Genomic DNA, 16,906 nt, shown 5'->3' on the forward strand with positions numbered 1-16,906 from the left:
CGCTTTTGGTAGCAATTAAGCCACGTAATGGGCACGTGGAGGGTATCAGGTTCCTGCTGCTTATGGGGCTGTATTAATAACTGGGGCTAAAACCATGTAGACAAACAGAAAGGGGGGCAGAACATCTCTGTTGTACAAAACAATTGGGATGGAGAAACGACATTTCTCCGGAGCAGCGGCATTGGTGAAAGCAAAGCTCCCCTTGGCTCCCAGGGCTCTCCCAGAGCTGGAGCCCAGCCAGAAACCGGCTCGGGGGCCCCTTTTGGTTCCTCCATGGAGCACATCCCTCTTTCTTTGCTATTTCGGTTAAAAACTGTGTTCCTCTCTCTTGTAGCCGGGACACTGCAGGAGGAAGATGCAGCCACAGCCCTGAGTGAGTGCTGCCAAAACCGCCCGTGACCACGTCCGCCAAGCCCAACACCAGCCATGAGCGGCTTCTTCTCACGCCTGGACCCGCGGCGGGTGCCCTGGGGGGCGGCGGGCCATGCCCTGCGCACACGCGTCCTGCGCACCAAGCCTGTGGAGTCAATGCTGGAGGGCACGGGGACGGCCACCGCCCAGGGTGCCAGGCTGGCCAAGGTCCTCACCACCCTTGACCTCATCTCCCTCGGCGTCGGGAGTTGCGTGGGCACTGGTATGTATGTGGTGTCTGGCCTGGTGGCCAAGGAGATGGCGGGGCCTGGGGTCATCGTTTCCTTCATCATCGCCGCCGTTGCCTCCATCTTGTCAGGTGAGTCGTGTGGGTGGGTTTTTGAGTAACGTGTCATCTTGTGCATCCTCTGGCTCCATTCATGGGCGGACGCCTGGCAGGACCCGTACTCAACAGCACAAGCTATGAGAAGGTAGTGACTTCCCCATAGACTAAAAATCCCTTTCACACTGGGCTTACCCAGCTCATGGGTCTGTCTCTCATTACCCAAATATCAGACCAAACCTTCTACTGGGAGCCAGCAGCCCAAGCATAGTTAATCCGTTGAGCTGCTGATGGCTTCCCCAAGGATGGAGCCTATGGTTAATATATTTTGAAGCATTTGAGAGTTTTGCAGCACGTGTCCCAGGCCGAGAGAACGGCCAAGCCACAGCGTTGGAGCAAAAGCACAACATGGCTTGTGGGAAACCCTGTTTCAACAGGAAGGATATTGGTGGCTTGGGTAGCACCGGGGCCAGCTTCTTTTGTGTGGACATTGTTAACAGTTAACAAATTCCTCAATTAGTTTTGGAGTTTATTTTATTGGCAGGATCACTCTTTGAATTTCCAAACAAAAACCGCAACAAACAAATGTGTGGAGAGAGAGGAATTATGTATTTTAGTGAAAAGCCGGTGACTTCCATCTCCTTCGTAGGAACCCAGCTGAGCATATGGCTCGAGCTGCGGTTTCCACATGAAGCCAGTACTGCTGGCATTTGTCCTTTCCAGATCAGTGCTAACACGATGATGTGATGTTCCTGCTCTCCCTGCTCAGAGGACTTTGCATGCTGTGTCAGTCTGGTATCCAGCTTTTATCTGCGGGTTGGATAAGGAAACTTGAGTAAATGGCAAAGGGATTTGATAGAAGACAGGAACAGCAAACACAGCAAAATGACCCAGCTCAGCTTTTCAAGTCTCTGGATTTTTGTAGCGGGAGGTGGAAGCACATCACGTTCTTTCCCTGGAGGTTGCAGTGCTGCTCCATGGAGGTGCCACCAAAGTCCATGCGAGTTTGAACCCTCTACACCCCTGCAGCCCAGAGGCACAACGCTGGCACAGCACGGGGACAAGTGTCACGCTCTCCCAAAGCCACGCCAAGGAAAAATCCCAGTGATTCTGCCTGGGGACCACCACACTGACAGTCCTGCCTCCCCGCTCCCCAGTTAGACCCCAGTGACAAGGCAGCTTGGACACATTTACCACCGATTCAGTCCAGAAAAGAGCTGAAAGCATGCGACGAGATCCGATGCTCATTTGAGATCCCAACACAGCAAACGAACCAAACCGCCCATTTTTTAAACAAGGCAGTAGATAGCATCAGTGTCTTTATCCTTTCCTACCGCCCACTTTCTCTCCTCTGTGAGGGTTTTGCTGGCCGTGATGCAAACCAAGAACAAACAGAGCCTGGGTGGGTCTCATCAAAAAAACAAAAAAAAAACAAAAAAACACCACATTGTCTTCCAAAAGGGGCTTTTTCACCCCAGACGTGAGCCCTGCCCCGCAGCAGGGAGCTCCCTCCGCCTTCACCCACAGGAGCCCACGCCGCTTCCCGCTCAGCTTTCATCTCCGCTTGCTTTTGTAGCCCTGGGAAAGTATTTTGTGAAGGATGCAGTGTTTTGATAGTCTCTTTGGCCGCTTCCTCACTTCATCGTTGACGCTGCTGTTGTTTATAACAGCAACACGTTTTTGGCAAGGAAAACCGAGCAAGGGTTCGGGAGCCGGGCGGGCTATCGGGCTCACGGGGGAATGATTTCAGCTCTCCCATCACGGTCTCTCCCAGCGTACCGGGCACTGAGCTTGGGCAAGTGTGCACAGACAGATTTTAAGGAGTTTCTCACAGTTTTAAGGCCAGATGGGACCAGTAGATTACCTGTTTTCCCATGATGTATTGAAGATCACAGGTCAGATCCCACTGTCTGCAAACTGAGCCCGGGAGGGTTTTGGCGAAAAAAGCCCCTTCCAGAAAGCCATTTGGCTCCCCTGGGAGACAGCCATGAGGAAGTCCTTCCGGGTGCCACCGGTGGAAATTCCTAAATCCTTCCATGTTGTTTAGCCCAGTTTCACATAGGGATTTTTCCAATTTCATCTACTGGACAGATTCCAGTTACACCTTCCCCTAGGTTTAAGCAACATGTGCCCCGCCAGGGTACTTACAGACGTAGTATCATAGATTAAACTGATAAATTAAATCAATCTCTTTCATTCTCTCACCAGAAGGCCTTTTATTCAGCTCTCAAACAGAAACATTTGCCCAATTTCCCTCCACAAAGCCTCTAGCGCAGGGGACACTGCAGGTTCCCTCCATCAGTTGCGACTGCTCAGATTCCCCACGCTCACCCCCATCTCTAACCAAAACCCCTTCTTAGCAAAAATCAGCAGTTTGCATCTCACCCAGCCCCATTACCCTCTCCGCAGCCTTTTCCACCAGCCGGTGCTTGTCCCTGTAGCCATCTCCTTTCCTAAAATAATACAACCTTGTTGATCCTATTTTGCAAGCTCCTTACTGTGAGCTCAGGCAAGGGTCAGGTCCTCCCCCATGATGATTACCAGTATGGGATAGTTTTCTCTGCCACACAACCCCACAGGCTTCGGTGCCAGGCTGTGCAAGAAAAGAAGAGACTCCCTCTCCCATGAGAACTGCTCTGCAACCCCAGTAACCCTCGATGGGGATTTCAAGCACCAGACCACAGAGTTTTGGACCTCATTGCCATGCTCTTACCTGGTACCCATGTGGGAGCAGGCTCAGCCACAACCAGGGTGCACGACGGAGCAGGGAAGAGCTGAGCATGTGCCTCAGGTGCTGCCTGGCTGCAGGACAAGGGCCAGGATGAGGGGCTCCAGCTGCAGCTGATCATGAGCTGCTTGGGCGGTGCTGGAGAAATGAGAGTCCTTTTTCTAAGGAAGTTTTCTTTATGGAGCTGTCTTTTATGTATTTGATCATGAAACACACTGAACAGGCTCAGTGGCTTGCTGAAAATAGGATTTTGCTGTATACCTGCCTCGATAAATTGGCTGCCCTTGGTTAACAAAGGATGGTCCCTCTGGATTTCTTGTGTGGTAGCATTAATTAATTAGTGTTACCTTCAGCGCTGCTGAAAGGCCCCTGCCCGAAGGCTTGTTTCACCTGAAACATCACTCCCACCATGCCAGTGCCCTGTGGGATGTTTCATGGTCTCTGTGTGTCCTCATGCCAGGCGGCAGCAGGAGGGTTAGCATCCACACCACGACCACCACCGCCCCGTCACACCGAAGGCAAGGCAGCAGCCAAGAGGGTGCACTGAGCTGTGGCGCTTGCACCAGCCCCTTGTACCACCGGTTGTGCTGCCCAGCGGCTGTTGCAGCGCTGGAGTTTGAGGTTGAAGCCAGCAGGGACTTTGTGGTCCCTCCTCCAGCCCCACTCACCAGCAAAAGTCCCCACCAGGCAGGTCAGGATGCTCAAGCCACCGCTAACACAAGAACATCTAACCCATATAGCTGTGCTGTATGGAAAACTGCTGGCTGCCTCACCTCTCACCCCCAAACAAGATAAACCAGAGAATGGAGAGGCCAATTAAATCTGAAAAATGGGGTTTTGTAGATGGGATCTTGAAGGGACAATGTCATGGACCAAACCACTCAGCTGTGTTTATGTCCTTCTGAATAATGTCAATAACTGTATAATTACACCAGCGTAATGACTGTCACACCAATTACAGAGTGTAGCTGATATTCCAGGAAAAGAAACGGTCTTCTGTAAAAAGGCTACTTTTCCAAACAACCACTGTGTTGGTTTTTCTGCAGGAACTTGCAATCACTCTTGATTGAGCGGGAAAAAACAGAAATCTATTTCCAAATTCAAAGAGTCGCGGCGGGGAGCGTGGGCCCAGCCTCCGCCTGCACTCCCGGAGCTGGGCTGGCTGTGCAGGGGCACTGGGGGAGCTGCATCTCTCCGGGTTCCGGGGGACAAGGTGCCAAATAGCTGGGGCTGCTGAGGAGTAACTGAGTAACAAGTTTTATTAACGCAATAATAATAATAATAATAATAATAATAATAATAATAATACACTACTGATGCAGCAAAGATTAGTGAGTAAAATCTGCACCCTAATAAATTGCAATAAATCTTGCATCTCATGTGCCCCAGACTGGATACTGCATGCTATGATAAAAAATACTTTATTTTCTTAATATATGCTGATACGTAATGGAGATATTCACAACGTGTTGCTGTATGCAACGTATAGTGAAACATTACTCTTCTATTTTGGGATCCTAGTAGAGTAATTGAATACTCAAACATTTTATACATATTAATGTCTTTGCTTTGCCGTTATCATTCTGTATCAATAACAATCCTCTTGAAGCCTTATCTTGACATTGGCGAAAAGTAGAGCTGCCTCCACGAAAGATTATATGATTTTTAAGGCCATCAAAGAGAGAAACCAGATACTTGTCCCCATCAGAGCACCTGTTTCATAAATCATTCAGGCCTGTACTTATCTGCGAATGTCTTACCTTTGCCGAGCGCATGCATTTTTCATCAGCTTTGAATAATGACTGTAGGGCTGGATGCTGGGGATGTCTTGCTGCTCCTGCAGTTGGGCCTGCTTTACAGAAATCAAGTTTTGAAGAGTCCCATTGAAAAGCACTGCCAGCATCATGCATGCAAGTTAAACAGTGGATGGAATGTAAAACTCTTCCAATACAAAGAAAAGAAGCATCACCAAATTCAGCTTAGGGATTCAATAATTCTGTGTACTGTGTAAAAACTGCACTTATAGTAAGAGCAGCAACCTCATAACGTTTTTATAAATTATTCATTCGTCTTTCTGTACTGAACTGATTGCAATTTTGAAGCAATTATTTCTTCTAAATAGAGAAAAGTAGTTGTTAAAGAACTCAATAATGACTACGTGTTTACACCACGATAATAACAGCCCTAACCCGTTAACCCCTACGAGCTGAACTGGGGTCTTCGGGGCAGGGGCTTAATCAGTGTTAAACATGCAGGATGCAGTGTGGCCTTCCAGCACTTGTTCTGACTAATATTTGGGGAATTTATGACTAAGTCCATCCATTCCTTTTAAATAAAAGCTAATGGTTGTTTTAAGTCAGCAATGTGTCAGGGTCAGGTTTTTATTGAAAAGTATCCTGACATAGTAAGTACACAAGGAGTTTGGAAAGTATTAAACTCCACTGAAATCTCCTCCCAAACAGTTCCCGTTAAATACTTCTTTTTGCTTTTCTTTTCCTCTTCTACAAAGCTAGTTTTGCAATTATTCTTTAGAATGAGACTTACATGTAACACTTTTAAGTGTTAAAATAACTTATGTTCTCTGTGTAAGATGGCTTCAAACTCCTCTTGCATGGGTACGAATGAGAGCAGGGGTGATCAGGACAGTGCTCATGCCTGGATCTGCACAGCAATAACCCAAGATAAGCGTCGGGGGCAGGGAGAGGCGTAGCCTTGTGTGAGCCCTCCTGTGGCATCTTGCTCTAGGGTGAGGCTGGGCAACACTGGTCCAGGATCCCATGCAATGGCTATAACCATCCCTGACCTCCTTGTGCCCAAACGCTGTCCTCTGGCAGGTCTCACTGCGACCACCTTTCCCAGGGCTGTGATGTTCTCTGCAGCCAAAAGCACTGGGAATTTGTCAGTATATTGATACCACAAATAAAACATTTGAGACAAACATTCTTGGCAAAAATCATATTATGGTGTCACTGTCGGATGAGGAAGAAGAGGTATCTATCACCATCAAAGCTACTGCAGGGAAACAGTGCTCCAAGGACCGTACCACCAGCACTGCCCGGTTCTGCTCCCTGTGCCTGGATTTCCCCCCAGCTTCGGTTGTGTGTCTGTGGGGGCTGCAGCTGGCCATGCCGGAGGGTCCCACATCAGGGGCACACACCTGTGAGAAGGCTTTTCTGTAACAGGCTGTAAAGATTTGGGTCGTTTGAACTGTGTATCCTCAAAAAAATTCCATCACATCTTGATTTTAATGGGCTGCTTTTTAAGCCAAGCCATTGGGGAGGGAGGGTCACCACGGCCCCCTGCGATGTCTCTGAGCTCCTTCTGACGTTGACTGCAGTCCTGGCTACCTCCTGGCATCTCCAGGCAGGTGGGACCAAGGCAGTTTTATTTTTCCCTTTCCCAAGCATATTTTCTTTATGTTGCTTCATATTTTTCTAAACAGGGGTTTGCTACGCTGAGTTTGGCGTGCGGGTCCCCAAGACCACGGGCTCTGCCTACACCTACAGCTACGTGACGGTGGGGGAGTTCGTGGCGTTCTTCATCGGCTGGAACCTCATCCTGGAGTACCTGATCGGCACGGCCGCGGGCGCCAGTGCCCTCAGCAGCATGTTCGACTCGCTGGCCAACCACACCATCAGCCGCTGGATGATCAACAGCGTCGGGACGTTGAATGGACTAGGTGCGTCACGCCATGCACAGCTACCTGCATTAATTAGGGCCTGAAAAGTAATTGGAAGCTTGTCAGAAGTCAGACATGGATATTAGGCTTCATTCATTATTTACCATCCGTCTACCTCTGGTACTTTTCCTTTGCAGTCTGGTTCACAGATTCGGGGGGATGGGATACACGATACTTTGAGCCCCTTCGGGATGAGCTGGCATTTAGCAGAATAAGCACCCAGAAAAATTAGTCGAATGTCAGAGGCTAACGACAGCGCAGGAGCACTTCACCCAGTGCACACCAGAGCCTTGTTAGAGAGTACAAGCTGGTGTCTGCAGTACTGCCATGTAGAAACCCAGGGCTGTGATGGTCCTGTATGACCAGCAGTTCCAGTAACAGTCCGTGGTTCCTACCAGTAGGTAAACCAGCTAGCTGTCCTGTACCTGTGTCATGAAAACTTAATGTTTGATTGATTTTTAATTAGTACTTGACAGATACATGTTATACAAACTGGGACCTGATCATTTGTTTGCTGCTCTCCCAAAATTCCTAACAGTGTCTTGAGGCATCAGGATTTATCACCTTAATAAAACAGCTTTCGCTAGCGGAGGCAGGGGCATCTTGGAGACCAGCTTTGCAATGAGATCAAGGAGTTCTGCAAAGCGTCCGGGTCTGAAAAGCATTTTCAAAAGCCCCCACAGAGTTTCTGGAGACGCTGTCCACATCTATGGATGGAGAATTACACACCTCTTTTCTCTTACCCAGGGAAAGGAGAGGAGTCATACCCTGACCTTCTTGCTCTGGTCATTGCTGTCATTGTCACCATCATCGTGGCCATGGGGGTGAAGAACTCAGTGGGGCTGAACAACGTGCTCAACATCATTAACCTGGCAGTCTGGATCTTCATCATGATTGCTGGTCTCTTCTATGTCAAAGGTGACAACTGGTCTGAAGGGCAATTCCTGCCATTTGGATGGCCGGGGGTAAGTCCTGGGTTCACGGAGGGACACGCAGCACCTAAGCGGTGCCACCCATCTGCCACGCGTTCAGTTTTGCTCATGGTATACGCACCCTACTTCCACTGCACTCTCCAAATCTCAACCCTGCCAAACCCACCTGCACTTTGGCCAGGGACCTCCAACTTCCACCACTGCAGGCTTGGATCCAAACCGCCTCGCTCCACCAAACCCAAAGGATACGGCAATGCTTTGCCAGTATCTCCTGCCAGCTCTTAGAATAAACTCAGAACTTTTCCAAAATGTCTTCCTGGAGAGCCAAACTCCACGTGAAAGTATACACCAGGAAATGCCACTAATTGCCAGGCAATGGAGCAAAATGCAGTGGCCATCCGAGACAAGGTGTTCGGGAGGAGCTGGCTCAGCCTCTTCGGAGGGGGAGATACTTGTGTTGGCAGGTTTTCAACAACAATGTTCTCAAGCATTTGTTTTGAGCAGTTCATAATGCCACCTGCCAGTACTTATTTTATGGATGTTCCCTCAAAGCTTACTGAGAATTTGGACATATTTGGCTTTTTTAGCTTGCTTGCACTGGTTTTTATCCAAGGATGAACAGAGGCTGAAAATATCTCAGCTGGCCTAAACCCAAGATAATTTCTCAGATTTACACTGCTCAACTCCATCAGGGTTTTGTGCAGAAAAATAAGCAAGAAATTAAAGTAAACCAAGAGTCTTGATTACTGAAAGGGTCCCGAGCTGCCATACAGTCCCTGCACCTCCCTTTAGTAAATCAATACCTCTCTGCCAGAGAACGACAGTGAGGAGAAGAGCTCTGAAGCCCATTTGAGAGCAGAGGTCATATTTACCTTTGGATTGTGCTCGGCTTTTTATGCCATACAATAGGAATGAAAAAGAGCAAATAGAAAATAGCTGTTTTGCTCTAATTCAACCCACCAAATGTCTCCTGGCAAAAATACATAGTTTTAAAAGATACATATCCAAAGCACATCAAAATCAGTAAGATCTTCCCATCATCTTCAGCTGGTTGGTTGTCTCCCAAATTGTTTGTAAAAGCAAATCCACCATAGCACAACCATGAGATCCCCAGAAGCATAGGGGATACTTTAAAAAGGTAATTACAGGTAGTCCCCTGAAATAGGTGAATTTTACTGTCTGCTCCATCACTAGATAGCTGAGATGACAGAGATGTGATGGACACTTGGTTCCCGGCTAGCTAGCTAGATGTATGCAAGAGTTTTACAACTGCAAATCAGCTCACTCCTTACATCCACAGTCTTTAGCCTGCTTCAGCATTTCTTCCCTATAAATGTCCTTGCTAATATTGTATATTTTAAAAAATCACATAAAAAAAAACCCTAAACTGTACAAACAATTCCTCATCCAAGTGCTCCAACGTGTGCTCCGAACCTGTCTGCAGCTTCCAAGCAAAACAGAGGTTGTTTGGAAAGCAGCGCACATCTGACTGTTGCTGCTCTCTTCTGCTTCCTCTGCTAGCAGATCTTGCTGCCACATGAGACATCTTGCTACGATGGAATATGTAAACATGCCCCAAATCCCTACTAATATAACGGATTTGGGGTGGAGCATCGTGAAAGCAAACCTGAAATTGGTTCATTGTCTCTGTCACTGCCAGGATCTCCCAGTAGATTCGGGCATGGCGCGGGCACACGTTTGTGGTGCACCACAGGTCAGTGCAGATGCCTCCAGTGACTCGGGCCGCACATTGAAATCTTTTCCCTAGAGCAGATCACTGGGTTATGGGTGATCCCAGGGTCAGTCCCGAGATGGGAACACCCAACTTGACGTGTGCAACTCCTGATGTGCCCCGTTCACCCTTTAGCTCAGACAAGGCAGAACTGGGCTCCTTCATTTTTGCTCAGTTCGCTCTCCCTGGTTGGGTGCCAGCCTCCCTCCTGGCACTCAGATGCTCGATCCTCCATGCAGGTGCTCAAAGGGGCCGCGACGTGCTTCTATGCCTTCATCGGCTTCGACATCATTGCTACCACGGGAGAAGAAGCAAAGAGTCCCAACACCTCCATCCCCTACGCCATCACGGCCTCACTTGTCGCGTGCTTGACAGCATATGTGTCCGTAAGTACTACCTATACATACGTAAATGTACATAAATTTGTATGTATGCATATATATATACCAAAAAAAAAAAAAAAAGCGTGTCCTTTCTGGCCATCTGCGCGGCTCCCCTCCCCATGAGCCGGGGTGCCAGTCTGACCCTCGGACAAGGGCCATTTCTTTGGTGGAACTGAGACATCAGCTGTGTTTCCGTGTGACTGCAGTGCTCTGCCGAGGCTCCCCTCGGCCCCCGCCCGTTCGTCCCCAGGCTCCTGTCACCCTGCCGAGATCCCTCTGCCGGCTGCAGGGAGATGGTTGCAGCCGGTTTTCTTCCTCGTGCTTCATCCCCATCTGCAGCTATTTTTGCATCCAGAAGTGCAGCAAAACTGAAGGAGCAGCAGCGTTGCAGCAACCTTCCTCCATGTTTTTGGGAAAAGCAGCACTGCTTCTGCCAGGGATGTGGGAGAGGGTCCAAGTGAAGGGGGAGGATGGGCAGGGATGGCCATGCAAGAGATGTGGCAACAGCAATGTCCAGCTGCGCTGCACCCCAATAAATGCATGTCTGTACTCAGGGATTTTCCCTGTAAAAGAGCAAAACTGAGTCACAAAAGAGAAAAAATATTGTTCTGATCGTTTCAAGGAAACTCACCCACTGCCTCTCCTGCAGCGTGGTGGGCTTCCCTCAAAACCTCTTTCTCTTTGGCTCCAATAAGATCAGAGTGTTCCCCCAAATGACACCATCTTGGGTTTTGGGTCTGTCCCATGAGGAGTGCATGAATCCGCTGTCCCCACACAGGAACGTGGCTGACACAAGTGTTACTAACCCCACCGAGTCCCACCAGCCTCCTGCGTCACCACCGCAGTGAGGTTCAAGGTGTCACCTTCTTGCCTTCAGGTGGCAGAGACCAAGGCCCTGCAGTCCCCTGGATTAACCACCCCACAGCAAAGTGCGTACAGGCCTTACCTCCACCATTTTACATCCCCTCCACAGGGGACGTAGGGATACAATCCCAATCAGACTTGAAATTTTTTGTCTTTCCACCCTTGAGAAGCAGCCCCTGCACCCTGCAAGTCCCCAGCGGCCCCCAGAGCTGCTGCTGACACCCGTGTCCTGCTCCTCTCGCCCTTCCCAGGTGAGCATCATCCTCACGCTGATGGTGCCGTACGATGCCATCGACACCGAGTCCCCACTGATGGAAATGTTTGTGGCCCATGGCTTCTACGCAGCCAAGTTCATCGTTGCCATCGGGTCCGTGGCTGGCCTGACTGTCAGCTTGCTGGGCTCCCTCTTCCCAATGCCGAGAGTCATTTACGCCATGGCTGGTGACGGGTTGCTCTTCAGGTCAGTCATGCCCACGATGGCATTTATTTTTGCTGCCTTGGGACCTGGAGGGGAAATGTGCTGGGGGCATGGGGGCTGCCTGCACCCAGACAGCCCGGTGCCACCGCTGCAGGGAGCAGCGGGCATGCACAGACTCAGCGCTCGCAGAACAGGGCACAAAAAAGCAAAATCCTGGGGAAAAAAAAACAGGAGAGATCTGCACAAAAGTTTCTCATTAAGTGCTGGTACCTAGAGACTCAGCTTATGGGAGGATGAGCATTTAATTCAAGAGTTACTTGCAAAGGAGAACAGCCTATATGCATAAAATTTTGGCACTTATTTGCAAGTGTCTCAGTGCCCATTTCAGATTGCACAGAGCTGGTTAGACCTAGATCTAACTCCAGACCCAGCCTCCGCATATTTCCAGTCTCTGGCTGTCTGTAGTCTAAGGTCCAAAAAGCAATAAGAGCTGAAGGGTTCACAGCCTGGTCCCTCCAGCCGGGTGAGGGTTATTGTAACAGGCAACCACTGCGATCCGCAATTTTAACTTTCTGCGACTGTTTCGCACTCCAGATTTTTGTCCCACATCAGTTCTTACACGGAAACTCCCGTAGTGGCTTGTATCGTCTCCGGATTCCTCGCAGCATTGCTCTCCTTGCTGGTCAGCCTGCGGGACCTGATAGAAATGATGTCCATCGGCACGCTGCTCGCCTACACACTGGTCTCCGTCTGCGTCCTGCTCCTCCGATACCAGCCCGAGAGCGACATCGATGGCTTCGTCAAATTCCTCTCCGAGGAGCACACCAAGAAGAAGGAGGGCATCCTGGCCGACTGCGAGAAGGAAGCTTGCTCCCCGGGGAGCGAAGGAGAAGAGTTCACCGGCCCACCGACCAACACGTGCGGGGCAAAAAATCTGCCATCGCTGGGGGATAATGAGATGCTAATTGGGAAATCTGATAAATCCACCTACAACGTGAATCACCCCAATTACGGCACAGTCGACATGACCTCGGGGATAGAGGCAGATGAGTCTGAGAACATCTACCTCATCAAGCTGAAGAAGTTGATCGGCCCTCGCTACTACACGATGCGGATCCACCTTGGACTGCCAGGGAAAATGGACCGCCCCACGGCAGCCACCGGCCACACGGTCACCACCTGCGTGCTCCTGCTCTTCGTCCTCATGTTCATCTTCTGCTCCTTCATCATTTTCGGGGCAGACTACATCTACGAGCAGAGCTGGTGGGCTGTCCTCCTCGTTGTGCTGATGATCCTGCTTATCGTCGTGCTGGTGTTTGTGATCTTGCAGCAGCCAGAAAACCCCAAGAAGCTGCCCTACATGGCACCTTGTCTGCCCTTCGTCCCTGCCTTTGCTATGCTGGTGAATATCTATCTCATGCTGAAGCTCTCCACAGTCACGTGGATCCGATTTGCCGTCTGGTGCTTTGTGGGTGAGTCCCAGATTCATTTATTTTAATTTTTTAACTGACACTCTTTTGAAAAGATGTTAATAATAACTTCCCTAATTAGAGTGCTTAGGCTGATGCTTCTTCAGCTGGGACATACCCAGTTCTTTGCATTTGCCCCTTGTCACCCTGAAGTTCTTAGAAACCTCGGTTAATCAAGCCCCTGAACCACAGCTAAATGGAAAATTACACCTCCAGAAAATGTCAGTTTGATGGAAGTAAACTGCTCCATGCAAAGGTGACTATTTTGATGAGTCTTTTGACGTAAAGTAGGTGGGTTCTGGAAATTGCCTCCCAGGCAGGTTTCCTACAGAAATCCGCCTGCTTTCTTGCTATTTCACCCACTTGAGCTCTTTAGCAGCCTACACCAAAATCTCAGCACTGCATTTCCAAAACCCAGAGCTGTCCAACCCCAACAGCCCTGGGAGAGGCAGAGCCAAGGGATCTATGGCCTGTATCTCCTTTTCCAGGTCTAAGTCCTTAACTTTGTGGCAGGGGGATCTCAGGACTCACAGGCTCTATTGTGGACCTTTTTTTGCCAAATTTAGGTGTCCTGGCACATAGCCAGGAGCCTGGCATGTCCATAGTTTCCCTCGCTTGACATTGCAAACCACTTACTCCACAAACACAAAGAGAAAAAGAGCAGCTCTCATAGCTCCTCCTGAAGGCTCCCAAGTCTGGACCGTAGAGAACTGAAGCAACAAGACAATATCAAAGCCAAGGACTCTTTACAGAGAAATAATAACCCTATGCGTAAACATATACATTGCAGTAGCCCACAGGAGCCCCAGTTGCAGACAACAGACCCTGCGCACGGTGCCATCCCTGGCCAAGTACCCCACCAGCAGCCCTCCCCTTTGGGAGCAGGGTTCAGGGTCCTGGGTTGAGAGGGAGAAAGTGGTGGGGAAAGAGAATGAGGATGGATCCAAAGGTCATAGTCAGCTGCCACCTCCCGTAACGGCAGGAATTTCCCCTGGGGGTACATCTAATACCTCTTCAATGGCAATGAGTCAATTAAGGCACTCTATCAAGATGTGATGGACTCCACCAGCCCCATCCACGGCTGCTCACCTGTTGGGGGAGGCACATCCCATTTGTTTTTCTGGCAGAGATGTGCAGTCCTGCCACACAGACCCTGGATTTAACCTCACAAGCAGCCCCCCGTGGCTGGTCCACGGCCTGTGGAGAAGTCTGGGTTTCTCTATGCACACGTCTGGGGTAGGTTAATCCGAGGATCCACTGGAAATTAGATCTCCAGATACATTTGCTTCCAGGGAAAGCACTGGTGCAAGAAGGTGAGATCAGGTAGGGCTAGAGGGAGACGAAATGAAACTCCTGAAGGGAGGAAGACAGGATTTCAGAGCTGTTTTAATACCGAATACACTCATCCTGACAACCCTGGGGCACGGCAGAGTGCCAGCAGGAGAGAGACTGAGAGCAGAAGAAAACTCCAGAGAGAAAAGGATAGTAAGGGAGGGTAACAGGAAATGCGGGTTGTCGGCACTCGGGAGCCTCCACACATCTGCTGGGAGCTGCTGTCCCACCAAAGCTGCAGATGGCACAATCACGTGGCCAGCAGCGATCCCAGCTGATGTTTAAAACATCCAGCCCTCGGGTCACAGCTGGCAGCCCGAAAACACAAATTCAATGCGTTTGAAAAGCAGACATCAACTACAAAATACACTGGCTTAAAAAATATAGGTATATTTAGATACACTTAACTGTCACCAGCTGGCGCCAGCCCGGCGCTGGGTGGGAGGATGCTGGCGGTGAGCCGGGCTGGATCCCCCACCCACCCCTGACGTGGGTTTTGGGGGGCAGGTGCTGTTCTAGGGCATGGCGTGTTTATAGCAATATTTTATCTGGGGTCATGGGGCCAGTGTGGGCAGCTGGGGTCCAACCATCTCCTTCTCGCCCGCTGCAGGTCTACTCATCTACTTTGGCTACGGGATGTGGAACAGCACGTTGGAGATCAGCGCCCGGGAGGAGGCCCTCCACCAGAGCACCTACCAGCGCTACGATGTGGATGTCGACCCCTTCTCCGTGGATGATGGCTTCTCCTATGCCACTGAGGGTGAGGGCTACCCAGGCTGGGGTCCCTCCGAGGACAAGGGCTTCTCGTACCAGCAAATGGCAGGAGCAAAGGAAAGCCATCGGACAAGTAGCAGGTCGAAAAGCAAAGGCAGGCACAAACCGCCATCGGAGGCTCTCATCGCCAATGACGAGTTGGACTACTCGCCTGAGTAGCGGGGCGGGCAGCGGGGCTCCGCGCCGCCCAGCCGATGAGGAAGGGTCCCCGCGGCTCCCCCATCCTGTCCCATCCTTCCCGGGTCCTCCACCACCACCCCGCTCACCTCCGGTCCTCGGGACGCGCTCTGCGATTGCCGTTGACCACGAAACAAACACACCCGTGGCCCGTCCTGGCTCCACCGGTCAGGTCCCGCTCTGGTGAATGCCGGCCGATCCCCCGGCACCGGTTGATCTCCTGGTACCAGCCGCGCTGGCGGAGGTGGTGGAGTGGGAGATGTGCCAAACTGGGAGGGCGTTGAGAAGTGGAAGGAGCCGCATGAGGAGATGAGACGAGTTGTCCCCGGGGAATGTCCACCCAATGGCTGCAGCGGTGAGATGCCACTCTTACATTTTTGGCACTTTCTTAGCATGTGTGTTTTTTCCTTTGAACCACCTTAAAAGTAATAGCTGAGCCAGAGGGACAGGTGGGTAGGTAGGTACAAAATGGAGATGGACAAACCTTTGTCAAGGCAGTAGCTCAGAGGCGGATCGAGGGATGTTGGTCCCATCACACAGTGTTTCCATGGCCCATTCTGGCACAAAGGCACTTGGTGCACACAGCAGTGCTACCCCCGTGTCCATCCCACCCCCCGAATCCAAGCGTCCCAAATACTGGGATTCAAAATTAGTCTGTGTCTCAATCAAACCTTGAAATCCCAGCATGGCAGAACATCCCAAATCTGCGGTTGGGAGCCTGGTCCCATTTCTCGTCCCAGCGAGGGCTGTGACCTGCTCTTGGCTTAACCCACCTTGTGCGAATAATTTCTCTGAGCCGTTTCTCTGAGCATCACCGGTCTGAGGCTGGCCGTTGTTTCCACCACGTTGTGTCTTTTACAAAAATGACTTCACCGTAATTCCCTCGCTGCGGTGGACACGTTTCAGCGCTTGCTCTGGCCTCGATGCTTCAGGGATGCGTCCACGTCCCCACAAAATAGCAACGTCCGTGGGTCAGCCACGTCTTGGCAGGGCTGGGCCACACGTGACAAGCGGAGAGGACTCGGCTGCTGAAATCTCCCTCCTTGCTGCCATCTCCACCTTGTACCATTTTCTCTGTTTCTGACCCTGGCTTGGTGGATGCTGTATGAAAAAACACTGAAACGCTGCTCATCCTAGAAGTGTCCGTATTTCAATTTGAAACCAAACAGAGCTGGTGGCTCGCAGGGCAGAGGTGGTCAGCACGTGGACGTTTCTTATAGTTAAACCCTCCGGTACGGCCCAAGCATGGCCATGACCCCCAGCAGTGCCAGCAGGTTCCCTGCCCCCAGCGTCCCTGCAGCACTGTCAGCAGTGATGGGGTTTGGTCACGGCCACCGTCTCCCCCAGCACAGACAGCAGCTGCACTGCTGAGCCAGCGATTAGCAGCAGGTCCAGTTCTGGAGCCCATCACCAACATGCTTAGTTTAAAACACCACAATGGAAGAACATCTTTTTGAATAAATAATAACCAAGGAATAAATAATAACCACCTTCATCAGACAGTGTCACCCATCCTCCTCCCAGCTGCCAAAGGCTGCAGCTGGATCCGTCCACGGGGCTCCCCTTGGAGCAGCCCAGACCAGCCCCCAGTACCAGGGGCTGCTGCTGGCATCCCAGGGGACAATTTAACATCGACGGGGGCATGAGGCAGGATTTCCAACACGTGGTGCTGAGAACCATTAATGCTTTGGTTCACTGGATGAGGCTCAGCCCCCTGAAAGAGA

The 16,906-nt window shown here is 50.6% G+C and overlaps 1 protein-coding gene across 1 annotated transcript; it reads left to right on the plus strand.

Moving 5' to 3' along the window:
* The first annotated feature begins 426 nt into the window (after positions 1–426).
* SLC7A14 (solute carrier family 7 member 14) lies at positions 427–15,164 on the plus strand. The gene is made up of 7 exons (XM_075157661.1): positions 427–730; positions 6,865–7,101; positions 7,849–8,066; positions 10,005–10,151; positions 11,264–11,472; positions 12,025–12,902; positions 14,842–15,164. Exons 1-7 carry the CDS (start codon positions 427–429, stop codon positions 15,162–15,164), a joined length of 2,316 nt encoding a protein of 771 aa, XP_075013762.1.
* The last annotated feature ends 1,742 nt before the right edge of the window (positions 15,165–16,906 follow it).

Source organism: Calonectris borealis, chromosome 9 (genome assembly GCF_964195595.1).
Source record: "Calonectris borealis chromosome 9, bCalBor7.hap1.2, whole genome shotgun sequence".
NCBI lineage: Eukaryota > Metazoa > Chordata > Aves > Procellariiformes > Procellariidae > Calonectris > Calonectris borealis.